Below are 17,190 nucleotides of genomic sequence, written 5' to 3'. Positions count from 1 at the left end.
AAGCCATTCAAATTCAGTGGAAGGAAAGAGAAGATAAGCGGAGTGGGCGGGGAACCGTTGAGTGAAGCGAGCATGGGCCTGGGAGCTGAACAGGGACTAAAGTTGGGCGTGAGTGACCAATCGAAGCTCGCCATAACTTTCAGCCCCTACTGGATTTGCTGACAATGACTGTTGATACCAAGCTCTACCTAGGTTGCTTGCTAGCACCCCCATGAAGGCGAAGCTAGCATGGCTAGCCGAGTGCCACGAGTACAGTCTATCTTGGCCGTGAGGCTTACAGAGCAAACTCGGTGAAGGAGCTCTCTCCTCATTGGCTGAGCGAGTGTGGAGTTAGGTGAGGTGGGAGACAATCGAGTGGCCTTTCTTCTTTGTAGCTATTAATTTACAGGTCAATACACTGCTGCATGTCTACAATGGATGCCGATGCACGGGATCTGTGTCATGGCCCAAGTTAGATGAGATAATTATCACCGCAAGTGAAAGTGGTCAAGAGGTCAACAGGCTTAACTTGACTATAAATAAACGTGTTTTTTGGGATTGCAGCCCTACTTTAGGGCCAAGTTACCCCAGATGACCACTGACTGACCAGCTGGTTTTGAGTGTGCCCCATGCATCACATTACAGAGCAGAAGATTATATAAAATGTCCTCATGTCAGCATATTCTCTATCACTCTTTAATAACCATGTCCCTTCCCATCTCCCATACTCAATGGACTCAAGATAATTAATTCATGATATGCATTTCTGGCCAAAGATGTGCTAGAGAAACAATTCTCCCAGTTACTGAAATCAAACACCATCCCACACTGATTTATGTGCAAAACAAGATTTGTACCTAATTTACTGTCTACCCGATAAAATAAAAAAAATAGCAATTGTTAATGACAAAGGGGACGATGAACATCTGAATTCAGGAAAATATGTTCAGGTGAATGAACTTCAGCATTTATCAAGTCTTGCAGTAGGAGTGGCCAGGTGTCATGTGGTGTTTGTTCCACTATCTATAGACGTCAAGATACGTTCACCAGCCTATGGAAAGCAGCGCAAGGTATATGACAGGCAAGGTATTTGTCTTGGAGTCTTCGACGATTAATAACTAACTTCAGTAGAATACGTTTGAAATGGTTTCTGTAAATAGAATAAAGGTTGCACAGCTGTGTAAATAAAACGAGCGCGTCAAGACTAGAGCAAAAATGGCCCTGAAGTTTTCCTAAATCGGATTTAACCCGGATCAGAATTTCCCGCTTCGGATTGTGACTGGAACGCGCTCGGATTTACCACCAAAAGCTGTTTTTCTTTAGATCCAACAGTACACATTTGCTTTGAAATACGTTTTATTTAAAAAAAAAAAAATCTCCTCCCAAGAGTGGAGAATGCATCCTGGCAATTGTCGAATGAATAGAGGTGGTGGACTCGATGGTATCGGTGGTGGAGACGAATCCGTATTTGGGACGATCACGCTAGAGGATCTGGAATCTTTTTCGGAAGACCAGCTGTCAGATTCGGGCAATGGAAGTCTGGAAGAGGAGAGTGAGACGATGGAGGACGAAGGGCAGCAAGACCGATTGCTGCGCTACTGGCAGGACGCTGCTCGAGGACACCAAGTCGAAGTGCCTCGAGGTAAAAGCATTTGGGATTTAGAGCACACACTGTGCAGTTCGAATTTAGAAAGTAGTGGATTTTGTATGGGCAATTATGTTGTGGCAATTCTATATGGACAGTATAAACAAAACGGTTGACACCGTTTATTGTGACAACAATTGTGCAAAGTTGGCTACTTTAGTTTTTATTCCCGTTTCATCGATTGACCTTGTTCTGCGTGATAGATCTGCCGCGAACTCTTCCTGTAGTCGACGTCATCAGCGTGCCAGACATCATCATTAACACACAAAACAAATTAACGCGACTTTTTTTCCCCACACAAATAGACATAGTGATTAACATCTTAAACTATTGTCGACGTTGTTTAAACTCTCCTTCGATGTTGACGGCTGTCAAAACAGTGCATTGTGGGTAATGTGCTGTGTCCCAGCCAAGAAACGGGACACATTGTATCAGGGCTCAAGACAATGTATACATTCACAAAAACGGTACTATTGTCACTAGGCTAGTTAAGGAACACTGAAATGTATTAAACATGTATAATGTACTAGAGCTACATGAAATCCTAGGCTGTGAATAACGCTAATGTCATGTGTGAGAATGAGGGGCAAGCCTAGTAAAATGAGTGCTTGTAGCAGCAACATGACATATTTCACTTAAAGCCCCTGATCCTTTTGCCCCTCATGGTCAGTCGAGGTGCTTTTAAAATGATCCAACAGATTACCACTCTGCAAGCCATTTTGGCAGGCATCCGCATGCGGGCTCACTGTTCATATCTCTTCAACACATTATGCCAATGACATTTTAAGAAATGCATCTGTTAAATAGTTTTCCTAACAAATCTTGAAGATGGGAAAATGGTCCGGTGACAAGTCAGTGGAAAAACGAAATGGAAAAAGTTACATTTCAATAAAACTGTATTCATCCCTGAGGGACAATAATTTATGTGCATACAAGGAGAGGGAAATAGGGCTTGATCAGGGGTCAGTGAATGTTCAGGTCAAACCGCCCCCCCATTCAAGATTTACCGTCAGGTTGTAATGTTATCAGTGGGGAGTGTTTGTTTTTGCTGGGATGACAGGCATGGATAGTTTTGATAAAAGAAAATTCCACTTAAAAAAAACATTTACAGAGCCTCTGCAGTACCTCTGCTGACTCCTGTTTGAATACCCCTGCTGTAAAATTTTTTTAAAAAAAATGCCAAATTGAATGTGGTACTTAGTCCTAACTGAAAGTATTAACAATTGAAATGTTGAACATACTCTTTCAGCAAAGAACAAAATATTGAAAGCAATGTTTCAGGCCCTGAAAATGGCATCACTTTTTCAGAACATACCTCTCAGAAAAATTATAGCCAGAGTACAGTAATAGCTGAAAAATGGGCCAAAGTTGGCCTGTGGATGGTTTTACCCCCCAAGTTGAGCCAATTTAAAAAAAAATATTATTGTTGGACAAACAATTTTGTCCTGAATTTAACACCCCTGTAAGGTTAACATGAGGCAACAACACTGAGTGACCCAATTTCCCCTGTCTGCATGTACAGTAAAACAAAGGATAGGCCTCCTATTGCACAAACAAGCCAGACGGCTGGCTGTACTGCGACCCCGATTTGTACCCAGAACTGCTTATATTTCTGAAAGGAAACGGAGCAAAATTGTGCCTGACCTACTAGGTCATCTGGAATGCAGACTGGGTTTGCAGCAGGCAGTCAGCAGCAAAATGACAGAGGGCTGAAGGGGTACACCCAGACTGGGCTGTCTATGCTGCTGTCCTGTCCCCATAGCAAAGTCAAAACCTCTGAGCCTAAATAGTACTACTGCTGTTCAGTCTACATTCTAGGTATCCCCTCCACTACAGTCCAGTAGGGCAGTATGTATGTTCAGTAAGGAACATGCCAGAGTCGAGCCAAAACCTCTGAGCATGACTAGTATCACTGTTTTATCTCGATTCTAGCAATTCAATCCTGCAGTCTGGGGTTGTGTTCAGTAGGGCACACTACTAAAACATTATTGGACATATCCACAGCCCCTCTGTGTTTTTCCGTTGGTTTTCTCAAATGTATTGCCTAATGAACACAACTAGGACTGCGCGATATCAAATGAATTAGATTAATTCTAATGTATGTTTTGGCGCTATATTCCAAAAGCCTATATTGTAAGAATAAAGTTTTGTTTAAAGTTTTTTATGAGCGTTTGTCCACTTGTCTTTTTGGTAATCTTTTTTGCGTCTTCTGTGCAATAGCTTGTAGGCTGTGTACCTTCTAATTCTCTGTCACACACCACACACACACACCAAGCCACTTATAGCGAAACAGATGAGAGATCACTTTTTCCTCTCTGACAAGCGGATTGAACTCGCTATTTGCATTTGAGGTTTGGTCCAACAGAAAATCGGTCATATGGAAACAAACACATTGAGACATTTTACTGTAATAAAGAATTCAACCTTTTTAACACCCTTTTTATGTTTCAACTCCTCAAATTGCGAGTGGAACAGACACTACTAAAAACTAGTATGAATAAACAGATTCTGGAAAATATATGCTTGGTTTGTCTCGTGCGGTTCCGCTAGCAACATTTTAGCCGAAGACTTAGACTTATTCTAGCTGTCTAGTCTGTTTTCTAGATGATCGATAAGCATAGAACACAATTATATAAAGGAATTGGCAACTCTCATTCGGAGAAAGGTAGGCCACTTGATTTCACATCTGAAGAAAGTGGACAAGCATGCTTTTCAAACAATTGGAGACAGAAGGATGTGTTCATAACAATGCAACTGTTCTACCTTTGTTAGCAAATAGGTCCAAGTTGGCTAAACTTGGAAGTATAAACGATTAGCTGGCTACTCACTAGCACGTGTGTTTGATACCTGTGTCTATTTTCTAATGCCTGCTACAAGAAGTTAGTCATTATTATTGAATGTGCATTATGCATGGTTCTAGGTAAATTTGTAATGCATTTTTCATAGGCTTATATTTAGCCTTCAACTATAAAACCCACTCATTTAATTATTCTATGTATAATTTCACAAGCTCTGAATTCATTAGAGAGTATTGCTGACTGTCAAATGCAGTGTATTTGACCTTTTTTTAAATTGTACAAGAAAGCTTATTTAGAGAAACACTACATGACAAAGTATTGAACATCTCATTCCAAAATCATGGGCATTAATATGGAGTTGGTCCCCCCCTTTGCTGCTATAACAGCCTCCACTCTTCTGGGAATGCTTTCCACTAGATGTTGGAACATTGCTGCAGGGACTTGCTTACATTCAACCACGAGCATTAGTGAGGTCGGGCACTGATGTAGGGCGATTAGGCCTGGTTTGCAGTCGGCGTTCCAATTTATCCCGAAGGTGTTTGATGGGGTTGAGGTCAGGGCTCTGTGCAGGCCAGTCAAGTTCTTCCACACTAATCTCAACAAACCATTTTCTGTATGGATCTTGCTTGGTGCATGGGGGCATTGTTATGCTGAAACAGGAAAGGGCTTTCCCCCAAACTGTTGCCACAAAGTTGGAAGCACAGAATCATCTAGAATGTCATTGTATGCTGTAGGGTTAAGATTTGCCTTCACTGGAACTAACGTGCCTAGCCTGAACCATGAAAAACAGCCCCAGACCATTAATCCTCTGCCACCAAACTTTACAGTTGGCCTATGCATTGGGGCAGGTAGCGTACTCCTGGCATCCGCCAAACCCAGATTTGTCCGTCGTACTGCCAGATGGTGAAGCGTGATACAACGCGTTTCCACTGCTCCAGAGTCCAATGGCGGCAAGCTTTACACCACTCCAGCCGACACTTGGTATTGCGCATGGTGATCTTAGGCTTGTGGTGCGGCTGCTCGGCCATGGTAACCCATTTTATGAAGCTCCCGACTAACAGTTCTTGTGCTGACGTTGCTTTCAGAGGCAGTTAGGAACTCAGTAGTGAGTGTTGCAACCCACCACTTCAGCACTCGGTGGTCTCAATCTGTGAGCTTGTGTGGCCTACCACTTCGCGGCTGAGCCATTGTTACTCCTACACATTTCCACTTCACAATAACAGCACTTAGAGTTGACCGGGGCAGCTCTATCAGAGCAGAAATTTGATGAACTGACTTGATGGAAAGGTGGCATCCTATGACGGTGCCACGTTGTTCTTCAGTAAGGCCATTCTACTGCCAATGTTTGTCTATGGAGATTGCATGGCATTGTGCTCAATTTTATACAACTGTCAGCTGTGGCTAAAATAGCCAAATCCAGTCATTTGAAGGGGTGTCTACATAATTTTGTATATATCGTGAATCGCCCATAAGTTAGAAATAAAAATGCAAAAATAAAGATATAGGCCATATCGCCCAGCCCTAAACACAACCCAGGTTGAAGTAGGCTAGTGTCATAGCCACAGGTTAGAAATGAATGCCCTTTTGTTTGGATGTGTAGGCTGCTGAACACAGAGTTATGGTATGCTGCTTATGGAGTTCCAGTTAGGCTGGGACTCCTGCCTGTTCCCTCTCTCCTCTGACTAATTAACTGCAGACTCAGCATGGAGCCGCCGTTGAGGCATTAAAAGGCTTAACAGATGAGCTAGATGAGCAGTTTCTGAACTGTACATAGAAATGTCAATAAACATATTTCCACTAATAAAGATTAGGCTATACTGTACTATAGCCTAGCACTCATGTGAACAATACCCCTTCATACACTAGAGGTCATCTGTGATTGAGAGTTCTTTCACACTATTGGGCTGCAGACAGTTAGGCTTATGGTTACAAATTTAGGGAGAAGTTGAAACAGAGCTCACTTGTGTATTATTACGCTAGTCTAGTAGAACATTTGGTTTTGTATTCAGTTAGTTCACCATGTATTCATTCAGATCTCATTTTAGAATTACTGGTCTCTACTCTGACACTTGTTTAAACCATATGATGGAATTACCAAATTTTCAAAAATTGCAATAAGGCCCCCCCCTCAATAGCAATTAGATATCTGATACGACTCGTGCAGCCGTACAGTATTTAGTCAAATACAGTATATAGGGCCCAGCCCTATTCTTTTGTTACTGGGCACTGGGCATGATTGTAATCCAGCCCTCTAGTAAATTGTGACGAGCTCACAAAACTCTGTTTTGGATGGGACTGGCTTTATGACCAACATTATCCTATTTACACTTTGTAGCCAATTTTGACACTAGAATGAATGTTTCTGACTCATGTCTGCAGGTAGCCTAGCAGTTAAGAGTGTTGGGCCGGTTCAAATTCCCGAGCAGACTAGGCGAAAATTCTGTCTGTGCCCTTGAGCAAGGCACTTAACCCTAATTGCTCCTGTATGTCGGCAGGTTGCCTAGTGGTTAGAGCGTTGGCCCAGTAACCGAAATGTTGCTAGATCGAATCCCTGAGCTGACAAGGTAAAAAAAATCTGTTCTGCCCCTGAACAAGGAAGTTAACCCACTGTTCCTAGGCCGTCATTGTAAATAAGAATTTGTTCTGACTTGCCTAGTTAAATAAAAAATAAGCCACTCTGGATAAGAGCATCTGCTAAATAACAAATAAAATATGCCCCTTATGCTGTTTTTAAACCAGAGAAGTTGGTTCTAAGGGGTACTTAAAGAAACAAAACGACCCAAAACGACCCTCCTTATCAAAAATATTAGGGGACAGTCATAATGAGTCACCCATGTATGATCATGCACATCACCCCACCATCTTAGTCATCTACTGGCCATCTGCTCTCTGATAAGTTGTAGGCCTAATGTGTTGAAATGACAATAGAGCCATTAGCAGATACCTTATCTGCTACAAATAGTTGGAGTGGGATACATTGCCGCACATGCAACTAAATAGTTTTGCTGTGCGACATGGAGTAAATCGTATATAAAATTACTTTTTAGTTGTTGTAAGGCTTTGCTGTACCATTATTTCCCGAGCACAGATTTATTAGCGCCATGCTTGCACCATTAATGCAGCAAACTGCCGGTTTCTAACCCAAACAGTTCAAAAGATCTGACCCATATTACCGGCGTAATGGTTCTTTCTCTGTCATGGGGAATTATAAAATCTACTTCTATGCAAATGTTGATCAGTACAATAAAAAGTGCTACATGGAAGGGAAACAAATTTTCATGGCTTTACAGATGATGACGTCAGCCCCAAAAAAGCGAAATAACTCAATGCATGCACACTTCTATTGAATATGCATTCACCTGTATTGAGAATAGGCCTAGGATACATCTTGATTTACCCAGTTTATCAGATTTATAGGCTTGGGTGGTATAATACACACACAATACTTTTATTTATTTATTTATAGCTACTTTAAGTAAATACCTGCAGTCAACTTATGCAATACGTTAGATAAGCCTAAAGAAGATTGCATTCTTCATTTCACCGGTCACATTAGAACATTTACCTGTAGTCCCCAGTCAGTGGTATTTGTGTTCAGTGCCGGTATTACAAAACATCCCGGGATGGCACAAGGTCGGTATGAAGGTATGACAATCTGGATACTGCCCAAGCCTACTGTAGACTGAACACTATAGGCCAGCGGTTCCCAAACTATTTTGACCCACGACCCCAATTTGATATCTGAAAATTCTCACGACATCATCCATGAGAAATGTAATTATCAATCAATGTTTACTTTTTGATTTGGGGTAATGGCCATCAATTGAAAAACAGCATTTCTGATCGTCTTCTCAACTCACCATCACATAATTTTAAAATGTGGGGCTATGGTAGTCAATTGGAAATGAGTCTGGCGTTACATCTAACATGGATCGATATTTGATTTTAATGCAGGCGAGCACACTGAATCCAGCTTCACACAGATATGAGCTGGCGAAGTGTACCATGAGTTTTATGGTGCTTTCAAAAGATTTTTCCCACAGCTAGTTTATTTTCTCCCGAGTTCCCAGTTGTCTTGAACACTCATTAGTTTCCCATTAGTTTTGACCGCTGCATTAAAGCACAAAGGGAGGCGGCAGGTATTCCCTTTGAATCAAACAAACTCCTAAGTGACCAGTGAATGCGTTGTCAGCAGCATTAGGCCACTTGACAGTTCGATTTCACTTACCGGCATGTCAACAGAGCCATGATCATAGTCAAGCGGATTGGGAAGTAGGTACCAAAATGCTCTTTCAAGCTTTGGAGGCGAGCAGTCATTACTCATGTGGGAAACTTACTGACGCTGTTTTCTGTAATAAACATGCACAGCCGAGGGAAGGGAGGCATTGTTCGCTAGTGTGTGGATTCAGTGCATAGCAGGCCTAGCCGTTCACCGTGGGAATGATTCAAGTGATCTAATTTTATCTTTCAAATTTGAATAATTTATTAGATTAAGGTTAACCACACAAGATTGTCTCTCAAAATCATGTATATTTGTTCCCCTTCAGGATTTTGGAAAATCTCCCGCGACCCCATTTTTATATCGGACGTCTCCTAGTTTGGGAATGGCGACTATAGTCTATAGACTGCAATAGGAAACCAATACTTCTTGTACTACTACTAGCTACAGTCATGCCATAGGGGTCTATATTTCAGCACCTTGGCCTCTGCCTCAACTAGTTTGACCTCTATTAGGCAGGTTGGCAGACAACACAATGTTTTTCTGAATCTATGGAGCCCAAGTCAGGATCGGAAATGTAAGAAAATGGGGTGTTTTGTTAGTAGCACTACAGCATTGTCATCAAGCATACAGCTTAACTCCACATTTGTTGTACTTGAAGGTAGGGTTGCAAAATTCCCCACTCTTACCCAAAAACATGAAGGTCCTGGACTATGACGACCCTACTAGAAGCAACTCGATAAAAATGAACCAAGTCTGTTTTTATCTCAAACAGACATGGCCGAGCCCATCCAGCAGATCACCAGCAACAACAATGGACAACACGACCGGGAGCGTGTGCCCTTCACCCTCATCACTCATATGGAGAAGGCAAGTCTATCATCTGACAAATTCACCAACAAACTATTTCTACTCTGCCTGTTTGGCTGCAGGGATCACACATACTAAAAATTTTACACTAAGTCTGCTAATTTTATAAACCTTTTATTATTGGATAATTCACACTCAATTCTAGGCAATTGTCACAAGCTTTGCGGAAAACAGATGTACACTAACAGTGAAATGCTTACTTACAGGTACATTTCCAACAATGAAGAGTTAAAGAGAAAATCCAAAATAGTGACACCGAGGAATACAGCAAATGTGTAAAAAAAAAATAACATGGCTATAGATAAGGAGCAGAAAATAAGTTACATACAGGGAGTACTAGTACCAAGTGGATGTGCAGGGATACAAGCTAATTGAGGTAGTTATGTACTGTACATTTACAATACCGGTCAAAAGTTTGGACACCTACTTATTCAAGGGTTTTGATTCATTGTTTTACTATTTTATACATTGTAGAATACTAGTAAATACAAACTATGAAATAAGAAATGGAATCATGTAGTAACAAAGTGTTAAACAAATAAAAATATATTTTGATATTCTTCAAAGTAGCCATCCTTTGCCATTGACAGCTTTGCACACTCTTTTCCAACAGTCTTAAAGGAGTACCCACATATGCTGAGCACTTGTTGGCTGCTTTTCCTTCACTCTGCGGTTCAACTCATCCAAATTGGGTTGAGGCCGGGTCATCTGTGGAGGCCGGGTCACCTGATCCCTCTTGGTCAAATATCCCTTACACAGCCTTGAGGTGTGTTTTTGGTTATTGTCCTGTTGAATTTTTTTTTAGTCCCACTAAGCCCAAAACAGATGGGGTTGCTGCGGTAGCCTTGCTGGGTAAGTGTGCCTTGAACTCTAAATAAATCACAGACAGTACCACCAGCAAAGCACACCCACACCACCTCCTCCAAGATTCACGGTGTCCTCAGTTGCAACACTTACTACCAAGTTCCAATTTGCCTCTGGAAGCAATATCAGCACAATAACTGTTCGTCTGGAAATCCATGAAATGGGTCTCCATGGCTGAGCACACAAGCCTAAGATGCAATGCCAAGTTTCGGCTGGAGTGGTGTAAAGCTCGCCGCCATTACTCAGTACTTTGTTGAAGCACCTTTTGCAGCCTCAAGTCTTCTTGGCACACCTGTATTTGGGGAGTTTCTCCCATTATTCTCTGCAGATCCTCTCAAACTCTGTCAGATTGGATGGGGAGCACCGCTGCACAGCTATTTTCATGTCTCAACAGATGTTCGATCAGGTTCAAGTCGGTCTCTGGCTGGGCCACTCGATGAGTTATTAGCAATTGTGGGCGGGTGAACAAACCGCTGACCCACACATCAATAATAGTGAACCAGCCAAATGCATGAGCCTGAGCCTTTGTCTGTCTATACAGTGTGGGGACGTGCTTTATGAGAAACGCCACTATGAGAAGGCCCACTGGGCGTGCATCACGGTTCACGAGGACACCTACGAGCAGAGTATCTGTTACGGTTTCATGAAGCTCATGAGATACATCTGCCAGCAGAACTCCTCAGGTGAGTCCAAAGCAGCCTTTACAGTAGTCATCGAGTCTTTATTCTTCAAACGTCATCCTTGTTTAGCCAAATCTACTGCAGACTCTTAGTTGTTCATGTCCTGTCCTTAGTTACCTATCTGGGTATGACCATCCCTATCCTGACGGTGATCCGCACGGACGAGAACCACTCTGTCTTGTCCAGTGACGTCACTGTGGCCTACTACCTGCCCACAGAATACCAAGCCCAGCCACCCCAGCCTTCTGACACTGAAATAAGCATTGAGGAATGGCCTGCCACTACTGTATACACAAGGTTGGCGATTATGTCGTACTGTCAGATACATTTTATGACAATACAATATGGAAGTAGATACGTTAACATCAAATTGTAATCATTACTGGAGCCACTTTGTCAGTTTGAGGCATGAACAAGTTCAGTTTCTGGCAAACTGTTTCGGCCTGCAGTTAGCCAAGAAGTTAGCTTACTGGGAATCTCGGAACCAAATCGCATGTACGTAACTAGCTTGCTACTCTATTGGACGCAAACATTTGTTAAGTCAGTCGCGAGAGACTAACTAGCTAAAGTTACTGACATTATTTCAGTCAATCAGCCACCACTCCAACACTTTTTGTAGACATCATACTTCATGCTTCCAAATATGACAGTGGCTCCAGTCGTGTTTCCATTTAGCCCATTGTGACATTCACTTTCATGGCATATTGTATTGGACAACCTCATTGGAATTTATACAGCAGAATGGGTAGTGAGGTTAAAATACCTTAAAACGCACAGCTCCATTACTTGAATCAAATCTCATTAAATTCCTATGTGCCCCTTTCTCGCTCCAGGGCCTTCGCTGGTGCTACGAACGAGGTGACCATCATCAACGAGATCCGCACTATGGCGGAAGTGCTCGACTCCCCCGCCATATGCGTGAATGGCTCATTCATTGTCGCCGGCTACACAAACCCCGCGGCGGTAAACCGACAGAATGAGATTTGGTTCCTGGAGCAGCCTTGAGGGCCAGCCTGACCTTGACCTCTCCTCCTGAACTTGACCCACCCAACACTCTGTCCTTATCTGACCCTACCGATTCACCCCTAATGGAAACCCCTTCCTATTTTAGAAAGAGAAGAGACTTTGGGACTTTGCTGAAAAAGGTCCTTATTACCAGTTCTGAGCAAGGCTGAATCATTTGGGTCAATTAATCCTCTAGAGTCTAAACCTGGAAGGGGGTGGGGTTCTACTAAGCTGACATATGGAATTGTTTTAAGATGGTCATACAAAGGATCACTTAGATATTAGGACCCAAAAATGTAAAATTATTTGATGAAACATTGAATTTGGCCTTACTGCTATTAGCCCATAAACACATTGAATTACAGATTCATACAGGGAAAAACATCTACTGGAAGTTTGTTTTGAAGTGTCTTATATCTGAGAGATGAAATCTGGAAACTAGAGGTCAACCGATTATGATTTTTGGAGAACAAAAAAAAAACGATTAATCCGACGATTTTTAAAATGTATTTGTAATAATGACAATTACAACAATACTGAATGAACACTTATTTTAACTTAATATAATACATCAAAATCAATTTAGCCTCAAATAAATAATGAAACATGTTCAATTTGGTTTAAATAATGCAAAAACAAAGTGTTGGAGATGTAAAAATGCAATCTGTGCCATGTAAGAAAGCTAACGTTTGAGTTCCTTGCTCAGAACATATGAAAGCTGGTGGTTCCTTTTAACATGAGTCTTCAATATTCCCAGGTAAGAAGTTTTAGGTTGTAGTTATTATAGGACTATTTATCTCTATACCATTTGTATTTCATATACCTTTGACTATTGGATGTTCTTATAGGCACTTTAGTATTGCTAGTGTAACAGTATAGCTTCTGTCCCTCTCCTCGCTCCTACCTGGGCTCAAACCAGGAACACAACGACAACAGCTACCCTCGAAGCAGCGTTACCCATGCAGAGCAAGGGGAACAACTACTCCAAGTCTCAGAGCGAGTAACGTTCAAAGCGCTATTAGCGAGCACCCCGCTAACTAGCTATCCATTTCACATCACATCGTTACACCAGCCTAATCTTGGGGGTTGATAGGCTGTTTGAATGAATGCTTATGAGCCTGCTGGTGCCTACCACCGCTCAGTCAGACTGCTCTATCAAATCATAGACTTAATTATAACATAATAACACACGGAAATACAAGCCTAAGTTCATTAATATGGTCAAATCCAGAAACGATCATCTCGAAAACAAAAAGAATATTATTTCAGTGAAACATGGAACAGTTCCGTATTTTATCTAACGGGTGGCATCCATCAGTCTAAATATTCCTGTTACAATGCACAACCTTCAATGTTATGTCATAATTACGTAAAATTCTGGCAAATTAGTTCGCAATGAGCCAGGCGGCCCAAACTGTTGCATATACCCTGACTCTGCGTGCAATGAACGCAAGAGAAGTGACACAATTTCACCTGGTTAACATTGCCTGCTAACCTGGATTTCTTTTAGCTAAATATGCAGGTTTAAAAATATATACTTCTGTGTATTGATTTTAAGAAAGGCATTGATGTTTATGGTTAGGTACACATTGGAGCAACGAGTCCTTTTTCACGAATGCGCACTGCATCGATTATATGCAACGCAGGACACGCTAGATAAACTAGTAATATCATCAACCATGTGTAGTTATAACTAGTTATGATTGATTAAGTTTAATGCTAGCTAGCAACTTACCTTAGCTTCTTACTGCAATAGCGTAACAGGTGGGCTCCTCGAGAGGCAGGTGTTTAGAGCGTTGGACTAGTTAACCATAAGGTTGCAAGATTGAATCCCTGAGCTGACAAGGTAAACATCTGTCGTTCTGCCCCTGAACAAGGCAGTTAACCCACCGTTCCTAGGCCGTCATTGAAAATAAGAATATGTTAACTGACTTGCATAGTTAAATAAAGATTAAAGGTGTGAAAAAATATATAAAACATTTTTAAAAATCGGCGTCCAAATTTACAGATTTCCGATTGTTATGAAAACTTGAAATCGGCCATTCCGATTAATCGGTCGACCCATTTAACCCCTTTTTTAGGCACTAAACTACTTCCATACACACGTGTACAAAACATTAAGAACACCTTCCTAATATTGAGTTGCACCGCGCATTTTTGCCCTCAAATGCCTCAATTCGTCGGGACATGGACTCTACAAGGAGTCGAAAGCGTTCCACAGGGATGCTGGCCCATGTTGACTCCAATGCTTCCCACAGTTGTGCGAAGTTGGCAGATGTCCTTTGGATGGTGGACCATTATTGATACACACAGGAAACTGTTGAGCGTGAAAAAACCCAGCAGGTTGTAGTTCCTGACACAAACCGGTGCGCCTGGCACCTACTACTAAACCCCTTTCAAAGGCACTTAAATCTTTTGTCTTGCCCATTCAACCTCAATGGCACACATACACAATCCCAGTGGTTGAAAAAGTACCCAATTGTCATATGAGTAAAAGTAAAGATACCTTAATAGAAAAGGACTCAAGTAAATGTGAGTCACTCAGTAAAATCTTACTTAAGTCTAAAAGTATTTGGTTTTAAATATCTAAAGTAGAATGTAATTGCTAAAATATGCTTAAGTATCAAAAGTGAGTATAAATAATTTCAAATTCCTTATATTAAGCAAACCAGATGGCACCATTTGTATTTATTGATGGATAGCCAGGGGCACGCTCCAACAATTTATAAATGAAGCATGCATTTAGTGAGTCCACAATATCAGAGGCGGGATGACCAGCTATGTTCTCTTGATAAGTGTGGGAATTAGACCATTCAAAATGTAACGAGTACTTTTAGGTGTCAGGGAAAATGTATGGCGTAAAAAGTACATTACTACATATTAAGTAGTGAAGTAAAAATTGTCAAAAATATGAATAGTAAAGTACAGATACCGCCAAAAAAATACTTAAGTACTTCACACCACTGCACAATCCATGTCTCAAAGCTTAAATCCATCTTTAACATGTCTACTCCCCTTCATCTACACTAATTGAAATGGATTTAACAAGTGACATCAATAAGGGATCATAGCTTTCACCTCGATTTACTTGGTCAGTCTGTCATGAAAAGAGCATGTGTCCTTAAATGTTTTGTACACTCAGTGTATACTATATTTAACCTCCATTTTTCGCGCAAAACCATTGACGTGTTTGAGTCTCACCTTAGAGGGGTCATAGTTTGTAGGCCAAACAGTAGACCGATTTAAAAAAATAAAAATAAAAAACTTTTATTATATTTTATATTTTTTTTTGGGGGGGGGGGTCTCATGATCTGACAAACACTACTGTAGCTCTGTCACTTTTCACCGCTGCTGTGGAAGGCCGATTTTGACGGATGCGGTGGATTGAAACACAGCCCAAGCAAAAATATATTTCTAGCTTAATTTTTATGGTGGATTTTTTTTTAATGCTTATTAGATTAGTGGGGTCACAGAAACTGACTCAATGGTTAACACCTTTTTGATAGGCCAACTACTGATTTTACTCTGCACCTCTGTTCTCATCATAGTCTTGACCTCCTCCGAAGGGTGAGGAGCCAAGTGACGTTTACTTGAAATTTTGTGAAAAGTGGGTGGATATGTAATTCTTGCACCAGTCACTGTAAACCTCAAAGAACTTGAATCTTTACCAAGCAATTAACAATCCTGAACGATGACACCTATTCCTGTCAGCGTTAGGTGTGTGGGTGGGGGGAACCTAATTGCAATCTTCACCATGATAACTACCAACTTTAGACAATTTAATGCAATAGGAGGGTGGATTTATTAGCAGTGAAGAAATGTATGTAAAGCAGGCCATTTTATTTCTGTCAAGGACACACTGAAGATGCAACATAACGACATATAGACAAATACAGAAATGTATAAAGATGTATTGAAACGACCAACAGTCAATCCAGATTTTCATATCGTCAAACAGTCCTTCTCTCATCCCGGGATTTATGGTATTACCGCCTCAGTACACAAGGGGGCACTAAAACAATGCCCATTGTGCATATTTTACTAGAAGGCTAACAAAATTATCACAAACTAATAGCGAATTTCAATAGCAGCTGCTAGCTAAATATGCTATAACGAGCGCAAAGACAGGCAATCCAGCTAAAAGTTAAACAAGTATAGGCAGTAGCTACCGAATGTCTGTCAGTTTGGACATTTACGAGCGAATGTGAACAAGAGACATTGTGCAAATGAACAAAGTTTTGAAGCATGCTTGTCATAAGGGAGTGGTATGTGTACAGCGGTATCTATGTGGAGTCGCTAGGGCAATGGGTCTGCCTGCCTCGCTCAGATAAATAGGGGGCAGGAGTAGACTGACCGAGAAGGTAAAAAAAATAAATGCAAGGAAATCAAAATTCCCATCCAAAGCGCTTTGACTTCTCAAACACGGCAGAAAGCTAGCACTATATGATGCCCTGCCAATTCACTTACTTAGCTAACTAACAAGATAAACCAAATGCACAGCTGGACTCACAAGCACTAGCTTTCTCCCATTGTGCTACTTACAAACAAAAATGATTAGCTCAACTGTTCTGGGGAACTACGGTAAGCTTCATAATGTGACCGGTGAAATTAAGAACATAACCTGCTTTATCTCCTAAATTGACTGCAGGTACAAATATTCAATAAATAGTTTTGACAGTATTGAAAAACCATCGTGGCTTTTTCCAAATACCCCGCTATACCGCCAAAGCACTGAGAAAGAGGGAAAAAAGCATTACTACAAACCAAAATCACTGACGTTTGCTGTATGACAATCAAGCATGCTATCTTTTGCATACTACATTTCCTCTATGATCAGCGTCAACGCATTCCTCATTCTTAAAGCCGGGGTTCCTTCTGCCATTAATCCTTGGGAGGATTTTTTCAGGTTGCCTAAGTCCAAACAGTGAAAAAAATATTCTTTGGGCTGATACATTTTTGGGCGATGGAAAAGTGATTTCAGTGTAAACTTAAACTACTAAATAAAACTAGATAATGAACCTATATTTTATTTTTTATTTTTGAGAACTAACAATCACCAAAAGGAAATAAATGTTAAAATTCCAAAAACTATTAATTTAGCAATATAGATTGTTTTAAAGCATAGTAACA

At 41.0% G+C, this 17,190-nt stretch overlaps 2 protein-coding genes across 10 annotated transcripts in view; one reads left to right on the top strand and one right to left on the bottom strand.

Moving 5' to 3' along the window:
• fancm (FA complementation group M) overlaps positions 1-17,190 on the bottom strand; it is a 74,917-nt gene that overhangs the window by 53,502 nt on the left and 4,225 nt on the right. The window lies entirely within an intron of this gene.
• On the top strand, positions 991-15,330 carry LOC118368543 (heme-binding protein 1-like). The gene is made up of 5 exons (XM_035752728.2): positions 991-1,621; positions 9,417-9,511; positions 10,917-11,058; positions 11,169-11,352; positions 11,889-15,330. The coding sequence occupies exons 1-5, from the start codon at positions 1,375-1,377 to the stop codon at positions 12,058-12,060; spliced, it is 840 nt and encodes a 279-aa protein (XP_035608621.1). The 5' UTR covers positions 991-1,374; the 3' UTR covers positions 12,061-15,330.

This window comes from Oncorhynchus keta, chromosome 35 (genome assembly GCF_023373465.1).
Source record: "Oncorhynchus keta strain PuntledgeMale-10-30-2019 chromosome 35, Oket_V2, whole genome shotgun sequence".
Lineage (NCBI taxonomy): Eukaryota > Metazoa > Chordata > Actinopteri > Salmoniformes > Salmonidae > Oncorhynchus > Oncorhynchus keta.
The sequence above is the reverse complement of the archived record's forward strand: the minus strand, read 5'-3'. Positions and strand labels throughout refer to the sequence as shown.

Excerpts from the sequence above, each read along its gene's own strand:
- LOC118368543 (XM_035752728.2), top strand. The coding sequence starts at position 1,375 with ATGCATCCTGGCAATTGTCGAATGAATAGAGGTGGTGGACTCGATGGT. Across the intron at positions 1,622-9,416 it reads CCAAGTCGAAGTGCCTCGAG|ACATGGCCGAGCCCATCCAG; the intron begins GTAAAAGCATTT and ends TATCTCAAACAG. Across the intron at positions 9,512-10,916 it reads TCATCACTCATATGGAGAAG|TGTGGGGACGTGCTTTATGA; the intron begins GCAAGTCTATCA and ends CTGTCTATACAG.